The sequence below is a fragment of the Penicillium expansum genome (assembly GCF_000769745.1).
Source record: "Penicillium expansum strain MD-8 chromosome Unknown contig258, whole genome shotgun sequence".
NCBI classification, from domain to species: Eukaryota; Fungi; Ascomycota; class Eurotiomycetes; order Eurotiales; family Aspergillaceae; genus Penicillium; species Penicillium expansum.
Window position 1 is genome coordinate 241,775 of NW_015971248.1, and position 22,018 is coordinate 263,792.

The 22,018-nt window shown below is 40.6% G+C and overlaps 5 protein-coding genes across 5 annotated transcripts; 2 read left to right on the forward strand and 3 right to left on the reverse strand.

Moving 5' to 3' along the window:
• Window positions 1–944: 944 nt before the first annotated feature.
• On the reverse strand, window positions 945–3,832 carry gua1 (GMP synthase (glutamine-hydrolyzing); the record flags this gene model as incomplete). Its single annotated transcript, XM_016744774.1, has 21 exons — window positions 945–981; window positions 1,033–1,091; window positions 1,158–1,212; window positions 1,272–1,540; window positions 1,589–1,630; window positions 1,690–1,701; window positions 1,761–1,775; window positions 1,828–1,856; window positions 1,933–1,976; window positions 2,028–2,104; window positions 2,159–2,190; window positions 2,238–2,625; window positions 2,679–2,707; window positions 2,768–2,840; window positions 2,888–3,012; window positions 3,066–3,139; window positions 3,196–3,235; window positions 3,289–3,321; window positions 3,376–3,499; window positions 3,632–3,655; window positions 3,788–3,832. The coding sequence occupies 21 exons, from the start codon at window positions 3,830–3,832 to the stop codon at window positions 945–947; spliced, it is 1,626 nt and encodes a 541-aa protein (XP_016600694.1).
• A 562-nt stretch (window positions 3,833–4,394) lies between these two features.
• On the reverse strand, window positions 4,395–6,159 carry PEX2_075050 (putative GABA permease; the record flags this gene model as incomplete). Its single annotated transcript, XM_016744775.1, has 4 exons — window positions 4,395–5,182; window positions 5,241–5,818; window positions 5,884–5,954; window positions 6,016–6,159. 4 exons carry the CDS (start codon window positions 6,157–6,159, stop codon window positions 4,395–4,397), a joined length of 1,581 nt encoding a protein of 526 aa, XP_016600695.1.
• Window positions 6,160–12,794: 6,635 nt separating this feature from the next.
• On the forward strand, window positions 12,795–14,134 carry PEX2_075060 (uncharacterized protein; the record flags this gene model as incomplete). Its single annotated transcript, XM_016744776.1, has 5 exons — window positions 12,795–12,995; window positions 13,068–13,172; window positions 13,225–13,446; window positions 13,499–13,641; window positions 13,705–14,134. 5 exons carry the CDS (start codon window positions 12,795–12,797, stop codon window positions 14,132–14,134), a joined length of 1,101 nt encoding a protein of 366 aa, XP_016600696.1.
• A 3,034-nt stretch (window positions 14,135–17,168) lies between these two features.
• On the forward strand, window positions 17,169–17,651 carry PEX2_075070 (uncharacterized protein; the record flags this gene model as incomplete). The annotated part of the gene is made up of 1 exon (XM_016744777.1): window positions 17,169–17,651. The coding sequence occupies one exon, from the start codon at window positions 17,169–17,171 to the stop codon at window positions 17,649–17,651; it is 483 nt and encodes a 160-aa protein (XP_016600697.1).
• Window positions 17,652–20,063: 2,412 nt separating this feature from the next.
• Window positions 20,064–21,372, reverse strand: PEX2_075080 (uncharacterized protein; the record flags this gene model as incomplete). The annotated part of the gene is made up of 4 exons (XM_016744778.1): window positions 20,064–20,413; window positions 20,481–20,678; window positions 20,734–20,887; window positions 20,944–21,372. The coding sequence occupies 4 exons, from the start codon at window positions 21,370–21,372 to the stop codon at window positions 20,064–20,066; spliced, it is 1,131 nt and encodes a 376-aa protein (XP_016600698.1).
• Window positions 21,373–22,018: the final 646 nt, after the last annotated feature.

Below are 22,018 nucleotides of genomic sequence, written 5' to 3' on the forward strand. Positions count from 1 at the left end.
GATCACGGGAGAAGCTGAAGGGAGAGACGAAAGTCTGCACACAATATAGAAACTCGGTTCCAAGGAGCCAATTTGCTCGCCACGTAAGGGCCTGCAAAGGAAAGTGCCAAGAGTGCCAGGCAGCAGATATGCCTCGTGTTAGGCCAAAAGGTGGTACAACGAGGTATGAGCCATGTAAGGAACGCAAAGCCGGATGCTCTGCATTCAGCCACAGCCAGGACGTCGAGTCAACTCCAGAGTCTTACGATCGTTATGGCAAGATGATCGGGGGTAACATAATGCCGGATCATCTACGCTTTTGCAAAGGGAAGTGCAGCGAGTTCAACAAAGCCGATATTCCGTGCATCAAGCAACGACATAAAAGTTGCTGCGACCGCTGCGACACACTTCGATATAACTGCGCCGATTTCACCCATGAGGATCTTGCCTTAGTTGACTTCATGATCTGCGATCGATGCCAGACCACAGTTAATACATCACATGGGTTTTCCCTTTTAGAAAAGCATCAGAGAAACTGCCCTGGTAAGTGTGATCAATTTGAGAGGAGGAAGGGGGAACTGTGACAGATGCACGCAAGATCAAGCTCAGTGTGACAGGCCGTGGCTTAAGGATCAAGAAGAGGGCGTTTGACTTACACCTGTAGACAAAGGCTACATACAACAGACGTTGAGGTTAATTTCGCGAAGAACTAGCAGCCAGAAATACAGGTAGTCTTGGTCGCTCTATGTCCCTATGCCATTCCGGTAGTCCAAACGTCGTAAAATTCAATTTCTATTGTTATGACTGACTATACTCGGTGGCCTCAGATGTTGACAGCGTTTCCCTTCCCTTTTCCTTCCCTCTCGTTCATATCACCATTTTGATCTCAATGAGAGCCTAAGTCTGGTTCCTTGGCCTTCTCCGTAGCACAAGTGGTCCATATTCGACATTCCCTGTACTGTCGCCTATTCTAACTCAATAGTGCCAGGGGGCTTTGAGGTTCTAGAAAGACGATGTTAGCTCAAGGTTCGATAAAGGTCGACTTCTACTTACAAGTCATAGACAACACGGGCCACGCCCTCCACCTGATTGCAAATAGTGCGCGATACATCCTATAGCAATGTCAGTAAGTGTAGGAAAGAATAATACTAGGCCGTTAATGGGATAGAGTAGCTTACCTTAAGGAAGGAGGTTTCGAAGTCAAAGATGTCTGCGCTCATGAAATCTTTGGTACTAACAGCGCGGAGGATCACGATGTAACCCCAAACTCGCTGATCACCAAAAACACCAACACTGCGGTTAGTATCGAGACCAGCGAAGGCTTGAGATATCTAGAGAGAAGAATTAGCTTGCGCTCGTCTGCGCTCTTGCGACTCGCTCGACTTGCCTGGTCGTAAAGGCCAGCCTCCTTGATCTTGGTGATAAAGATGTGGTCGGCCTTACGGGCGATCTCCACTCGCTCCTTAGTAACGTCGCCGAGGATGCGAATAGCAATGCCAGGGCCTGGGAAGGGGTGACGGTTAACCAGCGACTCGTGGATGCCGAGCTGTCGACCAATTGCCTGTACAATTTAGCAATTGAAGATAGTAAACATTGAGGATTAGCATACCCTAACTTCATCCTTGAAGAGAAGTCTGAGCGGCTCAATCAGCTATAATAGAATTTCCGTTAGCCTTCTTCTGTATTGATAAAGAGAGAAAGTAAACTTACACGCAAGCCTTGCTAAACGAGTTATGTTTGTCAGTAAGTAAATCAAACGATACTAGTCCACTTCAACTTACACCGTTCATCATCCGCTATTTGTTAATTAGTTAAGAGACTTTCATGACGGACGGTGGTATTACTTACCTCAGGCAGACCGCCGACGTTATGGTGAGCTATTTTCATATCAGCTTGTCTACTTCTCTTTTTGCATGACTTGAGCAGCCCTCTGTTCGAATTTCGTTGGCTTACTCTTGATAGTGGCCGAAGGCCCGCGGAAGCTTAAAGATTCGATACTAAAACATAACAATATTAGTTTGCACTTAGCAATTAGGAAGACGACTTACACATCCGGGTATAATGTCCCTTGCAGGAAGAATTCCACCTTTCCGGAGTTAGGGGTGTTCTCTGCTTCTTTCTCGATCTTGATCGTGTTAGCTAGGTAGCAAGAAAGATCATCAAAGGAGTTTGAGCGTACCCGAATAGCCTCTTTCTCGAACAGATCGATAACTTGGACATCGTCAGTACTGTCAATATAGACTTCTCAAAGTACGCACAAGTTGATCCGATGATCTTCCGTTTCTTTTCCGGATCAGAAACGCCTTCAAGGCGAGTTAAGAATAGCTCGCCAGCCTCAACAACTGTGAGATTGATGCCAAGGTGTTCTCCGAGTGTGGCCTTAACCTCCTCACACTCATTAAGGCGCATGCATCCAGTATCGACGAGGATAGCCTTAAAGCGGTCTCCAATGGCCTCACGCATTAGGGCTGCTCCCACAGTGCTATCAACGCCTCCTGAAACGGCGCCAAGGACAAGCGCTCGGTCACCAACAAGCTCTCGGATACGAGCGATCTCAAGCTGCGCAAAGTCGCCCATTTTCCAGTTCGGTTCAGCTCCGCAGATATCAACACTAAAGTTACGCAGGATCTCGGTTCCGCGGGGTGTCTAGATCCGAATGTTAGAGGGGGTTAAGGGTGTAAGGGATAAGGGTAACAAACGTGTTCGAGTTCAGGATGGAACTGGACGCCTAAAAAATTCATCTGTGTTAGTATGTACAGTTACTGCAGCTTAAAAGTGGTAGACAAACCAAAGATGGGCTTTTCCTCGTGGGCAATACCGGCGTACTCTGAGTTCTTAGTAGCACCAATAACCACAAACCCCTATGACAGTCAATAACGGCGCCTCGGAAAGAACTGAGTTCACTCACTGTAGGCAGGCTAACTAGCTTGTCGTAGTGGGACATGAACACAGGAATCTCATCCCCCAAACCAGCGAAAAGCCGGTCGACATTACTATTGACCTTAGTGATTGTGACGTCGGCGTGACCATACTCTGCGACGTGTCAGAATTAATTTCAGATAGATAATGTTCTAAGGGGTACAAACCTCGTGCCTCTCCGCGGGCAACATTCTTTGAGTCGATTCTCCATGCGATCTCCTGGCAACCGTAGCAAATACCCCTACATCGCACGTGTTAGTGTATTTAAACATAATGGGCAGAAAGCAGGATACTCACAAAATAGGTACATTAAGATCGAAAACAGCGGGGTCAACATCTGTACATGTGAATGTGAGTATAGGTAATACGTTCGGGGGACAAAAGCCTTACGGGGTGAGCCCTCATCGTAGACAGAAGCAGGACCTAGTAGCTCAGTTAGACGTCGGTATAAACGATATATTCAATAAGACTTCATACCTCCAGAGAACACAATTCCTTTAGGCTTCCATGTCAGATCAGCGATCTTCGTGGTACACGGAAGCAGCTCAGCGAAGACACCAAGAGCCCGAAGCCGACGCAGGATAAGATGGCTTGTTTGAGACTTCAATAACGGGAGTCAGCATTTACCATTCAAACTAGGTCGGAGTGATAAAGCCGCGGTATTCGAAAGAGGCGGAGAGCGGGGCAGCGTGGTAGAGGGGCAGACAGGCAGTTAAAGACTCCCGATACATACGCCAAAATCGAGAACGAGTATAGTCTAGACAGTCAAAACGTTAGCCAATCCGTTCTTTGTGCATTTGTAAATCGATTGCGCCCGGTGATCGATCGCAGTTGCGGAAAGCGAGGGATAGTGAGTTTCTCCGATCGGTATTCTAGCTCCAGTACGTACGTCAAAGTTGTTATGAGGCGCTTCGGCCTCGAGGTTAGGAGCCATTGTGATCGTAGTTTCAGCGTATCGAGCGGATTGGCGGGGGTTCGCAGAGTCAGAGATTAAAAAAAAAATTAGTCGATAGCAGTACCGCCTAAATAGGATACCGCCTTTCTAACGGTGACTCATGACTCGAGGATCCGTTTTTAGTGCGGCAGTACCCGTGGCAACACCCCTCCCTGGGGTCCTTTGAGGGCGGTCTGTCTCAGATAAGTCAAGAGCCTCACGTACAGTTTTATGCAGGCTGTTGTTAGAAATAATCACAAAAACTTTCGAAAAAAACATACAACAGTGAGGATTCGCTGGTGGTCACCCACCCAACTACTAACTCACCGGCGTGTGGCTTAAGTACGGCTGAGCGGACGGGAAGCCCTGTTTTCCACACCCTATGGTCGTATGTATCAGGTCGAGTGTTGGAGCGGCTTATTATCCTTTCTATAATAGTGAACACTGCATACGGCGATCTCACAGCTATTAACAATTTTAGTAGGTACATGTGTAAAAATAACTAGGTACATAAAAAAGAAAACTCGATCCAGGTGATACTATAGGTCAGCTATACACCAATTTAGTCCTCACGTTTGACATCCACAGCTGGGCCAGAATACTCCTTTCGCCCCTTGATGACATACATGAAGAGACTAAGAATGAAAACGGCCCCAAAGATCACGACACTCCAGTTGAAGTTTTCAGCAGTGACCGGCAGCTCGCCTGGCCAGAACGACCAAAACATAGCGAAAATGGAGTAACACAGGCCAATGATGTTCACAGCCAACCCCCAATTCCCCCCCATATCCCACCGACCAGCAGGTAGGGTATCGGGATGCCAGATCTTTCGCCAGATCATACAGGTCATCGAGATCACATAGGTGAACATCAAGGCAGCGGTGTTAAGAGAGATGATGGCGTTGAATGCAGTATCAGAGCCGATGTTGATCAAAGAAAGCAGGCAGCTGAATATGCAAGACAGGGCGATAGCATTAACGGGGATCTTGCGCTTAGGATCGATTTTGGAAATCCATCGAGAACAGGGAAGACCCTTATCACGAGCAAAAGCCCAAGTTTGGCGAGAGGTTGAGGCATTGAACATGATGTTGCTGAAAATAACAGGTAATAAGATGATGGCTGTTAACCCGTTGACTCCTGCTGTGTTGGTAGCTTGCTTGAACACGTAGAGGAATGGAAATCCGGTATCGTCATTTAGAGAATCCTCGACGGATGGGGTGGCGAAAAGGTAGGCAATCAATAAGATGGCAGCCATGATTCCATTGATGAAATACCCCCAGGCCATTGCCCGTGGTACGTTCCGGCCGGCATCCTTAATTTCTTCCGACATATGCGCACACGCATCGGAACCTAAGAGCTAGTTAGTTTCGTTTCAACAAACTAAGTTAACAATATAAGTAAAACTTACTAAGACAGCCGTAGATAGCTGAGATTTGTCCAACCATCACACTCACACCCATTGTAGGTAAGCCTCCTAGATTTTGCCAATCTGAGACGAAAACATCTTTAGCAGATCGGTGAGGAGACATAGCCCACAGGACGATCAAGATCACGGCCCAACAAAAGATGTGAAGAATCATCAAGATATTGCTTAAGATTGGCATTAGGTCTGACGCATAAACATTGAAAATGTATATCATCAGAACCATTGAGAACACAAGTAATGTGCCTTGCCAACCTTTAGGATCGTAATCCGGATTTCGAACACTAATTAATCCCTGGATGATAGTGCCAGTGAGGAAGGATCCAGAAGCTGCTCCAGCTTGCCATGCCAGTACGGACATCCAGCCAGTAACATAGCTGAGGAACTTTTGGTGTCGAGGTGACGCAAACTCTGATACCCAATGGTACTGGCCTCCATCGGTAGGTGCTATTGAAGCCATTTCCGACAACGACACAATGATGAATCCAAATCCGATAAATGTCCACATATATGACCAGAACATGCCTGCTAGGCCTCCATTCTCTAATCCCTGGTAGTCTGAACTAGAAGAAGTTAATTTGCTTATCCTGTATCCCTGTCATTTAGAGGAAGGATTTCATTGGCTCACATGATCAGATATTCCCAAGTGGCTTGCAAGACTGATGCAAAGCTCAATGCAGCAAGAGGTCGCATGTTTCTCTGATTAAAGTAGCAGAACATTAGCTATGCACACGATAATTGCAAAAGCCAGTAAACAAACCTTAAACTCTTGAATTTTTCCCATGCGATGCATTTCATCGTCGTCCAGTGCCGTTCCACCATGTTGGGAGACCCCTGGATTCCTTTGGTCCATAATACCCATATCCAGCGTCTCCAACGCGGTCGCTTTGATTGAGGTTTCCATAATCCGATGAATACCAACCCAAACAAAAAAGTGCCAGAGGTAGAATTGGGTTCACAAGGATTAAGGGGCCATAGGAGTAAAGTATTAAATTCTGACCTCAATAGAAGGCCGGAATACCCGTGAAATAATGGATCCCTTGCAGTCAGTGTACCTCCGTGCCGCGTGCTGCCCTGTGCTGCCCCACCGAGGGGAACGGGAAAAACAGGCGAAGCATAAGCTAATTACTATTCAGTTGACCGTGTGTTTCGTTTTATAATCATACCATAATTTGAACTTCTTATCAGGGCCTAGAGCGGCTTTCATTTCGAACAAAGCATGTTTTAGTGGCACTAGACTAGGGCTGCATGGATAAATTCCTTCGTGCCTTTACTAAGTGGGGAATCTATGGCCACAATGTACAGTCACAACACCGCAAAATATATATATCTCACCTAGTTATGCATTTCAACTAAGTATTGCATACTCCGTACTATTAATATTAATTTAATATAGTAAATATAGTATATTTAAATGCGCATTTTCTTAGAGAATATAGTAATAATATTTACAAATTTTTAGTATCTTATATACCAGCCCTCAGCAGCAATAACCGCCTTACACCGACAATTTATACCATTAAATCAATCCTAGCCTAGCTCCCCCTATACTCTATAAATTAACTCCTAGAAAAGCTCAACTAATTGCTCTTTAGTTCTCATAAATTTATCAAGGTCGGGATCGAGGTAATCAATTATCTCTTTTAGCTTTGCCTAGGTATGTTTCGTAAGGTTTAGATCCGGGGATATAGCTAGGCCTTAACAACTCCCATAGGACTAAAAAAATTTTGGTCCCATATCCTAGTCCTATCTACTCCCATAGGACTAAAAAAATTCTGGTCCTATAACCCTAGTAGTCCCATAGGACTCCTATATAGTCCCATACTAGTATAATTTTGCTAAGAATTTCCTCTTTCGGCTACACAAATCTACAAAGTAATCAGATAAAATACTATTATTTATAGGTATATAAGCATCCCTACTTCTAATATTAACTAACGTCGTTTTTTTATATAATATAGTCTATAATTAAGTGTATAGATAACTTAAGTCTATATTAAAAAGTATTATCCTTTAAAAAAAAAGGTTAAATAATAGATTATTATCTCCTATAAGTATAAAAGAGATATAAATATAGTATTAGGTAGAAGTAGTTAAGTAATATATATATTTATATAAGATACTATACTATATTTTCTATATATTATTAAAATAGTAAAAATTTAATAGACTTATAGTAAAATATAGTTAATTCTTATATTATAAGAAATATTATCCCTAAATTAATTTTTTTTATTTTAGAATTACTATTCTCTACTCTATAATTATTAAAGAATTTTAGGATAAAGTAGGTTTAAAAGTAAGGATTTTCTATTTAAAGTTATAAGGGATTCTAGATACCCCTAGATCTATTAACTTCCCTTTTATATAGGAGTCCTATAGGAGTCCTATAGGAGTCCTATAAGAGTCCTATAAGAGTCCTATAAGAGTCCTATTAAATAGACTAATAAGTAATATATAATAAGTAGGTTATTATTTATTTATAATATATAATTATATTATTTATTATTTAGAATCTATTAATAGTAGGATATAACTCTTCTTTATATAAAGGTAGGCCTTAAAGATATCCTTTTTATACCCTCTTCTATTTTAATAAAATTATTATTTAAGTATATCTTAATATAAACTATATACTAAGGCTAACCTTTTATCCTAGGTTTTATTCTCCTAAATAAGAAACCCTCTACCTTCTTTAGTCTATAATATTAGTATTATTAATAAGCCCCTTATACTAAATTATTTAATTAGCTAATAGCTAATCTATAATAAGCCTAAATCTTTAATCCTTTAAATAAAGCTAAATCTAATTCCTCTAACCCTCTATTATATTAGTCCTAAATATTAAAAGTTCTAGGTTTTTTAGACTTTAATAAATAAAGCTAACTTTATTAAGTAGTAGTATTATATAATAGATATAAACCTATACTCTCTACTATATAAAGTAAACTTTAATATAAAGTATACCTCTACTACTTAAGAATACTTTAATTAAATAGTCTACTTCTAAACTAAGAAACTAATAGTACTTTATTAGAGATATAAAAAAGTAATTTTATACCTATCCTTATTAGTAAATAGTTTAAAGTTACTTATTATATATTTATTTAATTATATATATATAACTATATTAAAAAAAGGGTCTATATAATAAGATATATAGTAATCACTTAAACTTATAATATTATATAAATCTAATTCTATATTCTATCTATCTAATACTAATATTTTCTTTATACTTAGGCTATTTACCTACCTACTTATAAAGTCTTTAACTAATAGTAATTTAAAAGAGCTTAAGTTAAATTTATAGTAAACTTATAGCTTCTATTCGAGGTTTTTTAATATAAAAAATTCGAAGATCTTATTATAAAAGCTTACCCTTCTATTATTAAAGACTATATAATATTAGCTCTAATTAATTATTTATATAAAATAGTAAAAGCTTCTTTCTCTACTCCTAATTAGAGTAAAATTATTAATTACCTTTAATTATTAGACTTTACCTTTTTAATAGATATTTATAATAATTATAAGCTATTTTATAGATATTAATTAGGATTATTATAAAATCCTTCTAGGTTTTATACTAATTTATAGCTAGTATATAGGCTCTAATCTTATAGATATTCTCTTTAAAGTTTTTTAGTAATAGAATATTATAAATTAAGTAATTATAATTACTATAGATAATATATTAAATAATAAGACTTTAGTTAATAGTCTATATAATTTAATTAAATAGATAGAGCTCCTTAATTTTACTAAAATTATATAAGTTCTATATCTTACTTATATAATTTAATTAAGTCTAAAAGATCTCCTTAACCTAATAAAAGCTAATCTAAAAAATAATAAAATAGTAATAGTCTAGTTAGAAGAAAATAGAAGTCTTTTATAATAAGTAAAAAGATAAAAAGGAATTATTTATATACTAACTAAGATAAAGTAATTAAAGCCTTCTTATAATATTATTTTATATTAACTACTATACTACTAGGTATAGGCTTTTATAGCTTTTATTAATACTAATCTATAGTAATAAGAGGTATTTCTAAATCTATAAAGTAAAGAACTAAAGCTTACTCTAATCTAAAATATATAAACTTAGTAGAATTTAATATATCTTATACTCTAATATACTAATTAACTTTCTAGTAACTATTAAAGATATTATATAGAATATTAATACTTAGAATTCCGGCTAAGTAAAAATAAATAATAATAGATTAAATACTTACTCTATATTATAAAGCCTTTCTATAAATAGACTATTAGCCTATTAAAGATTAAAGTAATAATAATATATAATATATTCTAGGTTTATAACTAACTATTTACCTATTTTAAATAGGCCTAGGCCTATCTTTAATAAAAGAAAGTACTTTAGAAAAAAGCTATACTAAAGGTCTTTAAAGCTAGAAGTAAGAAACTCTTAATATATTATAAAATAACTAAGTAAGTATATAAAAGCTTATATATAATTAGTATAATTCTTATACCCTAATATAAGCTTAAATTCTTTAAAAGACTAGAATAAGTAGGTAAGGTTAATAGTATAGATTCCTCTTAGTATAATATATATAAAATATCTCTTTATAAGTACTTAAAGGAATACTTAAAATACTAGCTAGAAAAGTAAGTACTTCTAAAGATAAAATCCTCCTTATATAGTATAGATATAATAATAAGTCTTTTTAAAGAGGATTAGCTAAAGCTACTACTATAGCTAAAGACTAGGTAGTAAGAAGAATTAAAGAGATATCTTAATACTAGTATATTTATATAATTATAAATATAAGTTAACTAATCTAACCCTATATAGAATAGAATTTAATTAACCTATACTACTTCTAAAAAAAGAATAAGTATTAGTTTTTAATACTTATAGTAGTTATATAGGATATTTTCTCTATCCTAGCTATTAGTATAGGTATTAAATACCTTTTTAGTACTACTTATAATATCTACTATTATTAATAAGGGTTATTAAATAAAGTAATAATCTAAGATCTAATAATACTCTGTTATTTATCTAAGTTTAATATTAAAAGTAAAGAAACTAATAAAGATTTCTAATCTAAATCTATTCTAAATCTAGATAAGAGGATAGAGGTTAATAAGGTAAAGGAAGCGAAACTTCTTAAGTCTATATTAAAGGGAATTAGCGAGGGTAAAGATAGTAAGAACTTAGATAAAATCAGAGGTATTAATATAGATCAGGAGGCTACTAAGGAGTTAGATAATAATTCGGTACTATATCTATTACCTCTTATTATTATTAATAGTATAAGTTAAGCTCAACCCTAAAGAGATTATAAGAAACATAGGGATAATAATATATATAAGTATACTAGATAATTTAATTATATAATACTAGAATTATACCAAATCCTAATAGAAAAAATAACCTTAAATCTCTAGATACTAATTCTCACTATAAGCTAAATACTAATTAATACAGGGCATTTCTTTATAACTTATATAGGTCACGTTTTTCTCTATATTTACATTATTTATAGTCCTATAAGAGTCCTATCAAAGTCCTATAGGACCGGACTAGGTACCTCAGTCCCATCTCTTGGTACTCCCATGGGAGTAAATGGGAGTCCTATCCGGTCCTATAGGAGTGGTCCTATGGGACCAAATGGTGGGAGTTGGCAAGGTCTAGATATAGCGGCTAATCGGGAGTAGGAATTATATTCTCCTATAACTATACTTTAATAATTTTAGTAGTATAAATTAGTACGTTATCATATATGAATATACGCGTTAAATCTATAAATAGTTAAAGTAGGTTTTCTTCGAGGGTTTTAAGACATAACTGCGAAGAGAAGCTTTATCGTATATTATATAGAGAATGGATCTTAATTTATTTTAAAATAAATTAGAATACCTACTACTAAATATTATACCCTAAATCGTAATGAAGATTCGTTTTAATTTTAAGTAAGTGACTATATATTCTTTCCTCTATTTTTCGTTCTAGTAGTTAAGGTAGAAGACCTAACAAGTACACTTCCCTTTTCTAATCTCTACTAGATATTTATTGGACTAAATAATACATATCCCTATATCTAATTCTAATACTTTAAAGTCTAAGGCGTAGCCTAGTAACCTTAGGTTTTAGATAAGGTCTTTTTTAAGCTTTCTAGTAGCCGTATCTTAAGGATTTTAGTATTCGGAGGAAGGTATCGTCAGAAATTAGATTTCGGAATAGAGGATAAAGGAACTATACAGAATAATACGTAGGATTAGGCGTTTATCACACTCTAATAGAATAGGGGGGCGGCTAATACGAGAAAGGGTTTACCCTTCCGTTTACAGAGTATCTTATTCGAGGGTATAGGTAACGGTAGAATGCGTTAAACCATAGACGCGCGCAATTAACTTAATTAAGCAGCCTACCTAGGCCTAGCCGACGATTTTACCCCGTAAGTATAGAGATAACTCGCTTCCGTGCGCCCTATTTGAATTAATAGGGCGTAGAGGTATTCTTGAGACTATGATTAAAGGTTGAAAGGTGTGGGTTGGATTGACGCGTTTTGAAATACGCGGGTGTGGGGCCGAAATCACGGAAACTTTTGCGGTACAAGAACTGTAATAATGTTCGTTGACTATTTTAGACGGTACAAAGTACCAAAATTCGCCAAGACATTATTATGGGGCTATTGAATCTCGAGTGATATTCTCCACAGGGGGGCTTCATACAAGATAGAAAGTCGTATAGCTACCTGGGTCGAAAGCCTCATACGTTATAACCATGCAGCGCTAGTAGAACTAGGCTACCTTGGATATTATCTTGTAAGACATATACGGAGTATAATATAGTAGTTCTGATATTTTGATTTTCTGCCGTTCTGAAAGATGGTATTCAGGTACCCCCCCCTAAAATGGGGGTTGAACCTTGATATACGTCTGAGTACCAGCGTATGGCCTCTGATTGGACTGATTGGGACGGGAGCGGGAGGGTAGATAAGTCTTGTCCACCTTAACCATTGGCTCTATTTTCTACTCTGAAACGTGCATCTAAAAACATTATTTTGCGTTCATTCCATCATTCGTAAATACCTCATCACATCACCTAAAGTGGCATAGGCCAGCAAAATCTTCAAAGCCAACTACAACATAGGAAGTCAGCTGCAGTGTTCGAAGGAATAGTGGACACGCCATTTAGATGAGGAAATTAAATACCAACTAGAGTACGTACTCCTTTTCACTTACCCTACCTAGCCTTGATATGGCTCGGCAAGGATTATAATCCCTGCACACTATGCAATCCGGTTATTTCTCTCCGTGTACGGAGTACGGAGTACACTCTGTTTTTTTCCATTTTTTTTTCAATGGCACCCCGGCCATATTGAGTGCACTGTGGCGCACCATCCTATCGACGCCGTAGTGTTCCTTTTGACCGTTCGTCCCATTTGACGATTTGTATTTTCTTCCCGATTTAATAGTTTGAAAATGTCTTTAACCCTCCCACTCATGTTTCAAATGTGAAATTTTTTCCGTTGCTGTTTACACGGCTCCTAGCTCGTCATGTCGGCCACTGCGAAGACATGGCCTTCGGGTGTGAGCCCTCCTCTTACGACGGATAATGACCATAACCATAGTGGACTGGTTGTTGTTATGACCGCATTCAACTTGTGTCTGATTTTGTTTTCTCTCGCGGCGCGCACTTTCTCTTCGTACCATAGGAATAGGCTGCAGCGAGATGATTACACTTTTGGGGCTCTCGTGGTACGGTACTATCCACCTTGTTATAAACTAACAATGCTTCAGCTTCTTGGCTTTAGACTAACAAATTAGTAGCTTGCAGCGATTGTCCAGATTGTAATCGTGTTTTGCCAGGTTCACTATGGGTGGGGAACTCCGATCGATGGTATCGAGGCCGCGAAGAAAGAGCAAATGTTAAAGGTAAGTAATTGTTGGGGAACTCAAATTTTCTTTGAGATTTAACATTACGAAGATGGTATATGCTGCCGATATTTTCTCTGTTGTTGTGCTCGGGCTTTCAAAGATGACAGCCTGCATATTCTATGAGGGCCTATTCTCCCAGATACAACGACGAATTTCCTACGTGATGCTTCCGGCAATGGTCGCGTGGACAATAATATCCGTGTTTCTGTTGGGAATTCGGTGTTCTTCTAATCCCTGGTCTGAGATCAGTGCCGCCGAGTGCAGTGGATTGGTATGACTTGCCCCTTCCGCAGATGAGAGTATAAACACTGACCAGGCTACAGCGTCCCCGCTGGGAAGTCATTACAGCCCTCGACATTGCCACCGAGATTTTACTTCTTGTATATGCGGCAATTGCAATCCATCAAGTCAGGATCTCGACAAAGAAAAAGATCGTCGTGTTGTGCGCTCTCGAGAGTCGGATTTTGTAAGTCCCTTCACTAGACGATTCTTTGCGAGCTCTTTTATTAACACCAGCATAATTGGATAGGCTCATCCCAATCGCCGCGGTTCGCCTACATTACGTCCTAGTCCAACTCTCCTCTCAAGATCCAACTCTCCTCGGGTCCTTTGCTACGGTCTCAACGGAGATGTACATAGGGCTGAGTGCCACCTGCCTCTTGACGGCCTTCCTCAAGTCCTTCATTGCAGTCTACGAGGATGATATGGGGATAACATATAGGCGGGGGCCGTCGAAGTCCGATTCTCGATCGAGAGCTGCGCCGAACTATACACTCTCCAGCGGGTTCTCCCGTAGTGCGAGAACAGAGCGAGGAGTAAAGGGTTGGGAGCGAGAAGATGACCCGATCGTGGAATCATCCGAGGGTAGTCAAGGGTTACACATCATGAAAACTATAGATTTAAGCATTCGAGATGAGCCTATAGAGCTATCGAATCGAGTGGGGTCTAAAGGTATCTAATAAACCTTTTCCCCCGGTCTATAAGAATGCGCCAGGTGGCAATTATAGCCCCCCAAAAGAGGAGAGGATGAAAATGAACACCGTATCTTCATTATTGAACCTACAAATTTCGAGCACGACTTCACTGACTTCGGTCCTCCTTTCTATATAATAAATTCTTCAATCCGAAAACAAACACCATTATCATCAAGCTCCTCGGCCCAGCGCACGAACAACCCGTGGGTGGGGTCCACGGCAATATGGGGAACTTGCGCGAAACCTCTCCGTCAGGACTGGGTAGATCTAGCAAGACAGGAGCCAAATGTGAATATTAGAATTAATATTCGTACAAGAAAGCTCGAGATCACCATCGGCCAGAATACTTCAACAAGACACACTTGACGATTAGGAAACCTAATGGTATAGTCTACTTTGAGTACGAATGTTCTCTACATTAGCCCGTCATCCTTTTTCGGCTTCTTTTTGATAGCCAGCAAAGGATAACACAGAACACAGTGGATGTCAGAGTCATTACGACGCAGGAACTCCTCGAGTTCGAAATTATGATATAGGAGGTCCAATCCGAAAAATCAGTGATAAAAGAGGATGCTTATTTTTCAGTGGCGGGTACTCCCCTCCTTTTACTGGTGTTGACTCAATTATTTATTCTCATTCATCAGTAAGCCGGTGAAACAACTGCCAAATGCCTACTTTACGCTCAGTGCGTAGGGAGGTATATGCATAGTTAGCTATTCTCATCGCTTTTAGGGCAGTGTAGAACTATCAGGGTTCATTACTATGCAGCGCTCGTCATTGTCATACTTTCAAATAACCCATGATGTTACCTACTAGAGAATTCGTAAATTGTAGTGGACCGGCTCCTCATTAATAACGACAACATAAGCTGACTATATCGGCGGAACCTTCGAGCTAAAAACTTACAGAGCCAAAAAAAAGACATACAATGGTGAGGATTCGCTAGTGGTCACCCACCCAACTACTAACTTGCAGGCGTGTGGCTGATATGCGCTTAAGAGTTGGGTGAGTATCACCCGGGTGAGAAATAGGCGAGGACTGTTTTAGCGTCACGAGACTGGGTGTGAGAAGGGTAATTGTGCAATACAAAGGGTGAGAATTGGGGTGAGAGAATCCGGCGGGGCGGCGTGATGTTGCACTAACCCGGCCAGCCGATCAAGTGTAGAACATTATTGAGCCATAGGCCAGCCATGAGCCCTTGCTAAAACATTTAGACTCTTCGCATCTGTATACTTTGGATAAGTTAAGCACTGTTCTCGAGTGTATTCTTTTGTGTCGCTATACAATCTCAATGCAGTGGCGTCAGGACCCTAACTAGTTAGCGCTATAGTGCCTCGGTGCCTTAGTACCAAGGTTATATTTCCTATAAACCTATAGTTATATTATGTTCGCATTCAAGAAGTAACTATTTGCTCTTTTACTATTATAGCATATCTTTTATCTCTATTTCCCGATTCTATATTTATCCTAAGTGTTCCCTTAGATTCTATCTAGGGGTCTCACACTTCGAGTATATTCAAACGCCCTATAGTATAGCATAATCACACAAGCCCACACATCGAAAATCATATTCAAAGTCGAAGTAGTACAATTTAGTATCTAGTCAAGGTTTCAACTACCGACGTAACATACAGACGTCGGAGTATATGGGGTATGGTCGATGTACTCGGCTTATATCTGCGTCTAACCCCAATATGATTCCTTTAGAGTTGATGAAAGATACAAAAAGCGAAACAAAATTGTTCTTCGCAGAGTTAGTTTACTTTTTAATCAACTTAAATTCATTCATACGAGCCCGTCTAGGCAAATACCAACATACGTACATGTATTTTTGCTGTTAACCTTTTCCATCAATAGACATCAATGCCACAAATGTGCCGCAGACTTACAAGTAACTCTACTATGTCATTATTTCAAGACTACTGGTCCTAGTGTGTTGTCTCTTAGTCTAGCATTTATATATGTATCACGGCAAATATTGCTCTATCGCAAATTACAATGAACGCTCCGATGTGACACTATCCAAGATACGGGAAACACCTACGGGCTAGCTGAGAAAGCTTGACATGAGATGTATAAAAGGGACTCAAGTCAAGCATTTGGTGAAGAAGAATTCTGGAAAGCCCAGATTCAACCCATCAATCCAAATATCTCTGAACACAATCCAGTAACATGCTGCTCACACACGCCATCTTGAATCTTCTGTCTATCAGTGCTATATCTGTCACAGCCCTTCCTCGGACAGAGCCTGGCGAAGCTCAAGGTTGGCATTCTTTCAATAATACCAATACAAAAGCGAGAGTGTGCTGACAGAGCCCATATTATATCTTATAGCATGTCGGCGCGCCTTTGAAGCCGCTCTATCACCGGATTTGTCGATTGAGGAAAGTACCATTTCCGATATAGAGGACGGAAAAACCGCAAATAAACCTGATGGAATAGTAGGAATCAGCAGAGTTTATCAAGGAGTAATTTCACCGTTTCTTTGTGATCATCTCAAAACTATAAAACAAAGAAGGGCTAACTATAAGCAGTATTGTTCGGCGGGTACTACTCAACGATGCAATTTCTGCGCCAACGGACACCTTTACTGGAGAAGATGCGCGAACAACCACCGAGTGAGTTCATTGTCTCTGTGGTTGAAATATGCCTTAACAAATACATTACAGTGCACTCGGACTGGGCATTGGTGTAGCTGGTCTGATGCTAGTGGTATTGCCGTTTGTAGCTAGGTCAGAATATTATCTGCTGCTCCGTTTGGCAACGGAGAAAATCAAATTTATTTTATAACGTGTTTCGCACTCCAAACTGACTTCCAGGGTTCCACAATAGTTGTGGGGCGACAAACCTTAAATGAGCGCATTCTGAAGCATCCATGGTTGAGTCCTGAGTCTTGAGTCCTACCTGCCTTGTGTAACAGAAGTCCATGTGGGTATGGCTGTTGCCTGAATCAAGATATATAAGTACGCAGCTCCAGGGATTGATCTCAGCGATATCTTTAGTCACTCAACATTCTATCATGGCAGACCAACAACCTAAATTCGTTTCACCCCCCGAGGGACTGTGGATACTTGATGATACTGGGAAAAATCTCGAATTCATGTCTGAAGAAGAGCTGGACCGAAATTCCATCAAAGCCACTGATCATACAATCCCCAGAGAGACATCCGCAGAGGTCATCGCCAAATACCTTTCTACCCTGACTCCTCATCAGAAGAAGATGCAAGATAAGCTCCGCGACTTGGGCTGGAATGACAGTGCCATTCACAACTTGCTCACTATACTTGAAGATGCACAGCGGTACAACTGCGCAAAGCTACGCCAGAAGGGATACACCGAATCTGAAATTCAAAGGCTTGATGCGCTCGGTAACCAAAATTTAATGGATTTCTCGCATCTCAAACGTGGACTTACCAGCAAAGCCGATGAAGATTACCGGCTGCAGCTGTACTTGCTGGATGAGGTGAAACGAAGACGTCGGGCTATGCTTGGGGAAGAGTAAGAATAGCTAGAAGGGCATGTGATCAGTGTTGAGGACAATGACAAGCAGGAAGATGGGGGTTGTAATGGACATATGTTTCAAGTGCAATTTTCCATGTCAAATTCGGTGAATAACTTCAATCCTATCTTCACCCTACGATCAATTACCATATATTTCACATCTTTATCTTGATTCAACACAGTGATGCTAGTATTATAGCTTGGAGAATTCAATTAATAATTCTATATCCCTGTATTATGAGCATCGCCCTCCTAATTCCTTTCAAGTCCTTAGGCAAAGTAGCAAGTTCGCATAATATATTTACGAAAATACCAGTGAAGCTGTTACTTACCACTTACGGCATAGGTAGCTTCCAGCCTCGCCCGATCTTAGCATCGGTCGATTAATGTGACAATCACGACGATTTAGCTATCAAGCAATATCCAAGCCACGAGCACCAGTGCGGAGATCATATTCAAGAGCCAAAGTGTTGTCCATTCACAGTGCGTGTCTATACCTCTTTGGTTTACCCCTTTATCTGCCTCCCTGTCTTCCACAGGTTCTTTTCTTTATATCCAAAGGACTCACATCACCATCATTCTTTCTCAGCACTTGATGCGATTTCCTGTATTGTTTCCCTTTTCTGTTTTATAGTGGCTTTAAGCCGTCCATCAATTTTCTAGCATGAAGTCAAAGAATTCCCCCCGCGGAAAGACGGGCACCCTCAAAGCCGACATGAAAGAATACGAAAGAATTTACATTTTATTATAACATCATGTTTTGCACTTAGAATCTGGACTACGATGTTTGATGTTTAACACGAGCATATCTTCCATCCTCCTCTATCTTGATAGAGAGTCTATGTGGAACCTTTCATTATGAGACCAGTATCTTTGTTTGACTTTCATGCAGTCGTTGCGGCAACATCTATAAGGCCTCCAACTTTACAGTATGTGTATAGAGACAGCCAGATCTCGGTTTGTTGAAATACCGTCCTTTCTTCCTCATAATATCACATTCTTAGCTGTATATTACTCCTTGACTTGACGAGGTGATTTGTGATCTAAGCAGGAATATATAATTTATATAATCTCCGCCTGGGGTCTCACCTAGGGAATTTACTATAAATTTGTTTGATGGTACAATTTTCTGATTCAGCCTTCATTTTTCTCTCTGTTTAACCTTGGTTTTATACCCCATCAGTTGTCTTTTACTTTTCATTATTTTCACCAACCAGCTTCCATATTCACAAATCATCCCTATCCTCATCTTTCCTTCTTCTTCATGTCCTCGCCCAAGTCCAGAAAAATGTCATCCAGCAGCCACCTTGGTCTCCCGACGACCTTGGTAAGTCATTATCATCTTTGATCCAAGCTCAAATCTTGCTGACATATATCCTTTTAACATATAGCAAGCCGAACGCATGGTCACTGCTTATCTTGGGTTCGACAATATTGTGGACCTCCAGCGCTTCGTCATCATGTGGCCATGTCTTGAAGCCATCCGACTAATATGTGCTCTACCCGGCGAGACTAGCAACAATCTCGTATTTCCAAGTCTAGTGGAGACTAGCCAAGCACTGGAATCCCGTCCCCGAGCTCGTCCCACCAATGAATATATCCAACACTGCTGGGTGGCATGCGTATTGATCACCCTGAAGTATAATGTCGCAGTTTATCAGACGAACACTTATGAGCAAAACAGAGCACGAACCATTGTAGCGATTCAAGACTTGCCACCTCGCTTTTGGGTTCCAGATCATATTATGGAGGAGGAAGACTTCCCACCATATCCAATTCTTCGGCCAAATCTACGGTTCAGCGAGCCTTCAATCATTCCTCTCCACCGCTGCTTTTGTCTTTTACAATATCTCGAACTTTCGCATGGCTCGGAGGATAGAAGGGATTTATACTCGGATGCCCGTGTGCACTGCTCGGGAGAGGACTTTGACGTCACTGAGGATGATTTCCCATGGTGGATGCGAGACTCTCTATAAGAGAAGTAATCGTAGGCTATTTCTGTTTGTGAGACACTCTTGGCCTCAGCAAGCCTCCGATGATCCCTTTGCATTGCTACATTTGTCTCTTATTACCTAGAAATTTTCCATGACTCGGTAGCTCGATGGGGGCAATACCTAGACAACCTTATAAGCTACTCGATTGAGGAATTTGAGGCCACAGAGCAAGATCTGCCTTAGTGGATGAGACACACTTGATGAGAGAATTAACGGTTAGCTGGCTGGGCTGGTAAGACCACCCTTGATCGGAGTGCCATATTCACGATACTGGAAATACTAGCGAATGAGTAACAGTGTCATATATAGAAGCATCTTCTTAGCTGTGTAATTAAGTCTCATGTATTGAACTTTGCCTCCCATTGCCACAATGGGTTTATTTAACCCTATCAGACTTTACTCAAAATTCAATTCTCTTGTTACACGAAACGTGCCTCCTGGCCATAATCACTTGGCCTATCCTCTACCGTCACGGCAACTCCATAATTAACCATTATATTTCTCTTGTCACTCGGATGCGCCAATTTCTCCTGACTGCTTGACGGACTGGTAGAACGGTATGCACTCGCTGACTGATATGACTCCTCCTTCCCCCTAAAGCTGTTCAAAGGAATATTCGGTCCTCCAAACGCACCCGAGCGGTGTGATGGTATACCACTGCCTGCACGGCCCCGCAAGTTGTACGAGTCATACGGGTATGATGTCTTGGAGGGAGAAATGGCGGTTTTAAGGACGCGGTAGAGGCCGGGGCAGCATCCAATCATGACGGCTAGGAAAATGAAAGTGAGTAAAATGGTTCGATAAGCAAGTCGAGAAAGCGGGAAGTATATGCATACCAATTGATGCTTCGATGGTTCCCCATAGCGCTAGCCATGATGGAGCGGGGACTCCGTTTTCAGTCTCACCTAGCTGAACGACACGGATGGTGGAAATAATAATGCAAACCCAGCCAAAACAGAATAACCCGCCAATGCTCAGCTTTTGTCGGGTTTGCATCTGCAGGTTCCAGATAAGGCGGATAGGGAGGATCATGACTTGGCGAGGTATTAGATTAATGGAAATTCATGGAATAAGGAGCACTATACATACTTGCTAGATCAGTAACTATGTCCACCCCGTATGCGTAGTATAAGCTGATGACAGCCGCCCGATGGTCGCGTGGGGTGTTGCATTGGCCTGAAGTAAACCAGGCATGGAAGCTTGAGCATGATAACCACGATGAGAGAATGCAGCCAATAATAAACTGAGAAGGATCTCGTAAGTTGTTTGAAGACTCGCACCCAGGTGGGAAATCCATACCAGAACGCAAAACCCCATAATAACCCACCAGGCGATGAGGTATTTTTTCCCAACCAACAACCGTTTATACATGGCCAAGAGCGAGAACTTGATCATCCACAAGCAGAGCCATAATGAAGATGTTGTAACGAAGAAGACAGTTTGCAATCGGAGTCCTTCCTCCGAAATGGCGGCATAAGGGGGAATCGTTCCAGCACCGACTGCTGCTATCCGGAAAATGACTGGGGAAATATAAATGTAGAGAATGCTCAGTTCCAAGAAGAATATGTAAGCGACAATCAAAAGGTAGTCTTCAGCCTTGAGATCCTTGAAACTTCGAATAGAACCAACAAAACGGGTGCCTACGACCAGCGAGGTGAGTACAATCAAGGCAATGCCAGTACCTTTGATGGTATTGGGACCGAAGGTGCCCGTAATGGCCTCACCCATCCCTTGTTGTAAAAGATTTTAGAAAAGCACGCCCAGAACCGCGTGGGCCCGCTCCATCCATATACATAAAGCTACCAAAATTTCCGTAACCACATGGTAGCCATTTTCTTGAGTTTAAGATTCACAGATGGGCACCACCTGCAGCCACCATGCGCAGCCATTCTTTCAGGCGTGCATGTTATGAAATAAACAGGGATTGTAACACTTCCACGAGGGGCAATATACGGATTTGTTTCGGATGCCAATGTAGAAATTATGGAAGATGCATGCCCCATCAGCTCTGGGCCAATCACAGAAGAGATATACTGCATCGGTGGGGTGGATGGCCCGTCCCCTCTTACACCCTAAGTGGCCCCCAATTCCCACTGGAGGCGATGACGGGCCGAGGCGCACATGGAGGGGCCCATGAAAAAGAAACACATTTACCCAAGGCTCAATATGACTCAGCACAAAGCTTCCCCATAACCATCATGTAGAAGATCTTCAAAGGAAGGGGGGGGGGGGGGAAATGCGATAGCTTTTTGTCAATGCCGGGGGAAGGCTGGATGAAATGCCTACGAAGTTTGGACTTCTTGTTTCAAACTAAACCGCCACCTGCATAAGCCCCGGACCTACCGGGTTCCGCGGTCTAGCGGGGCGTTCCTCG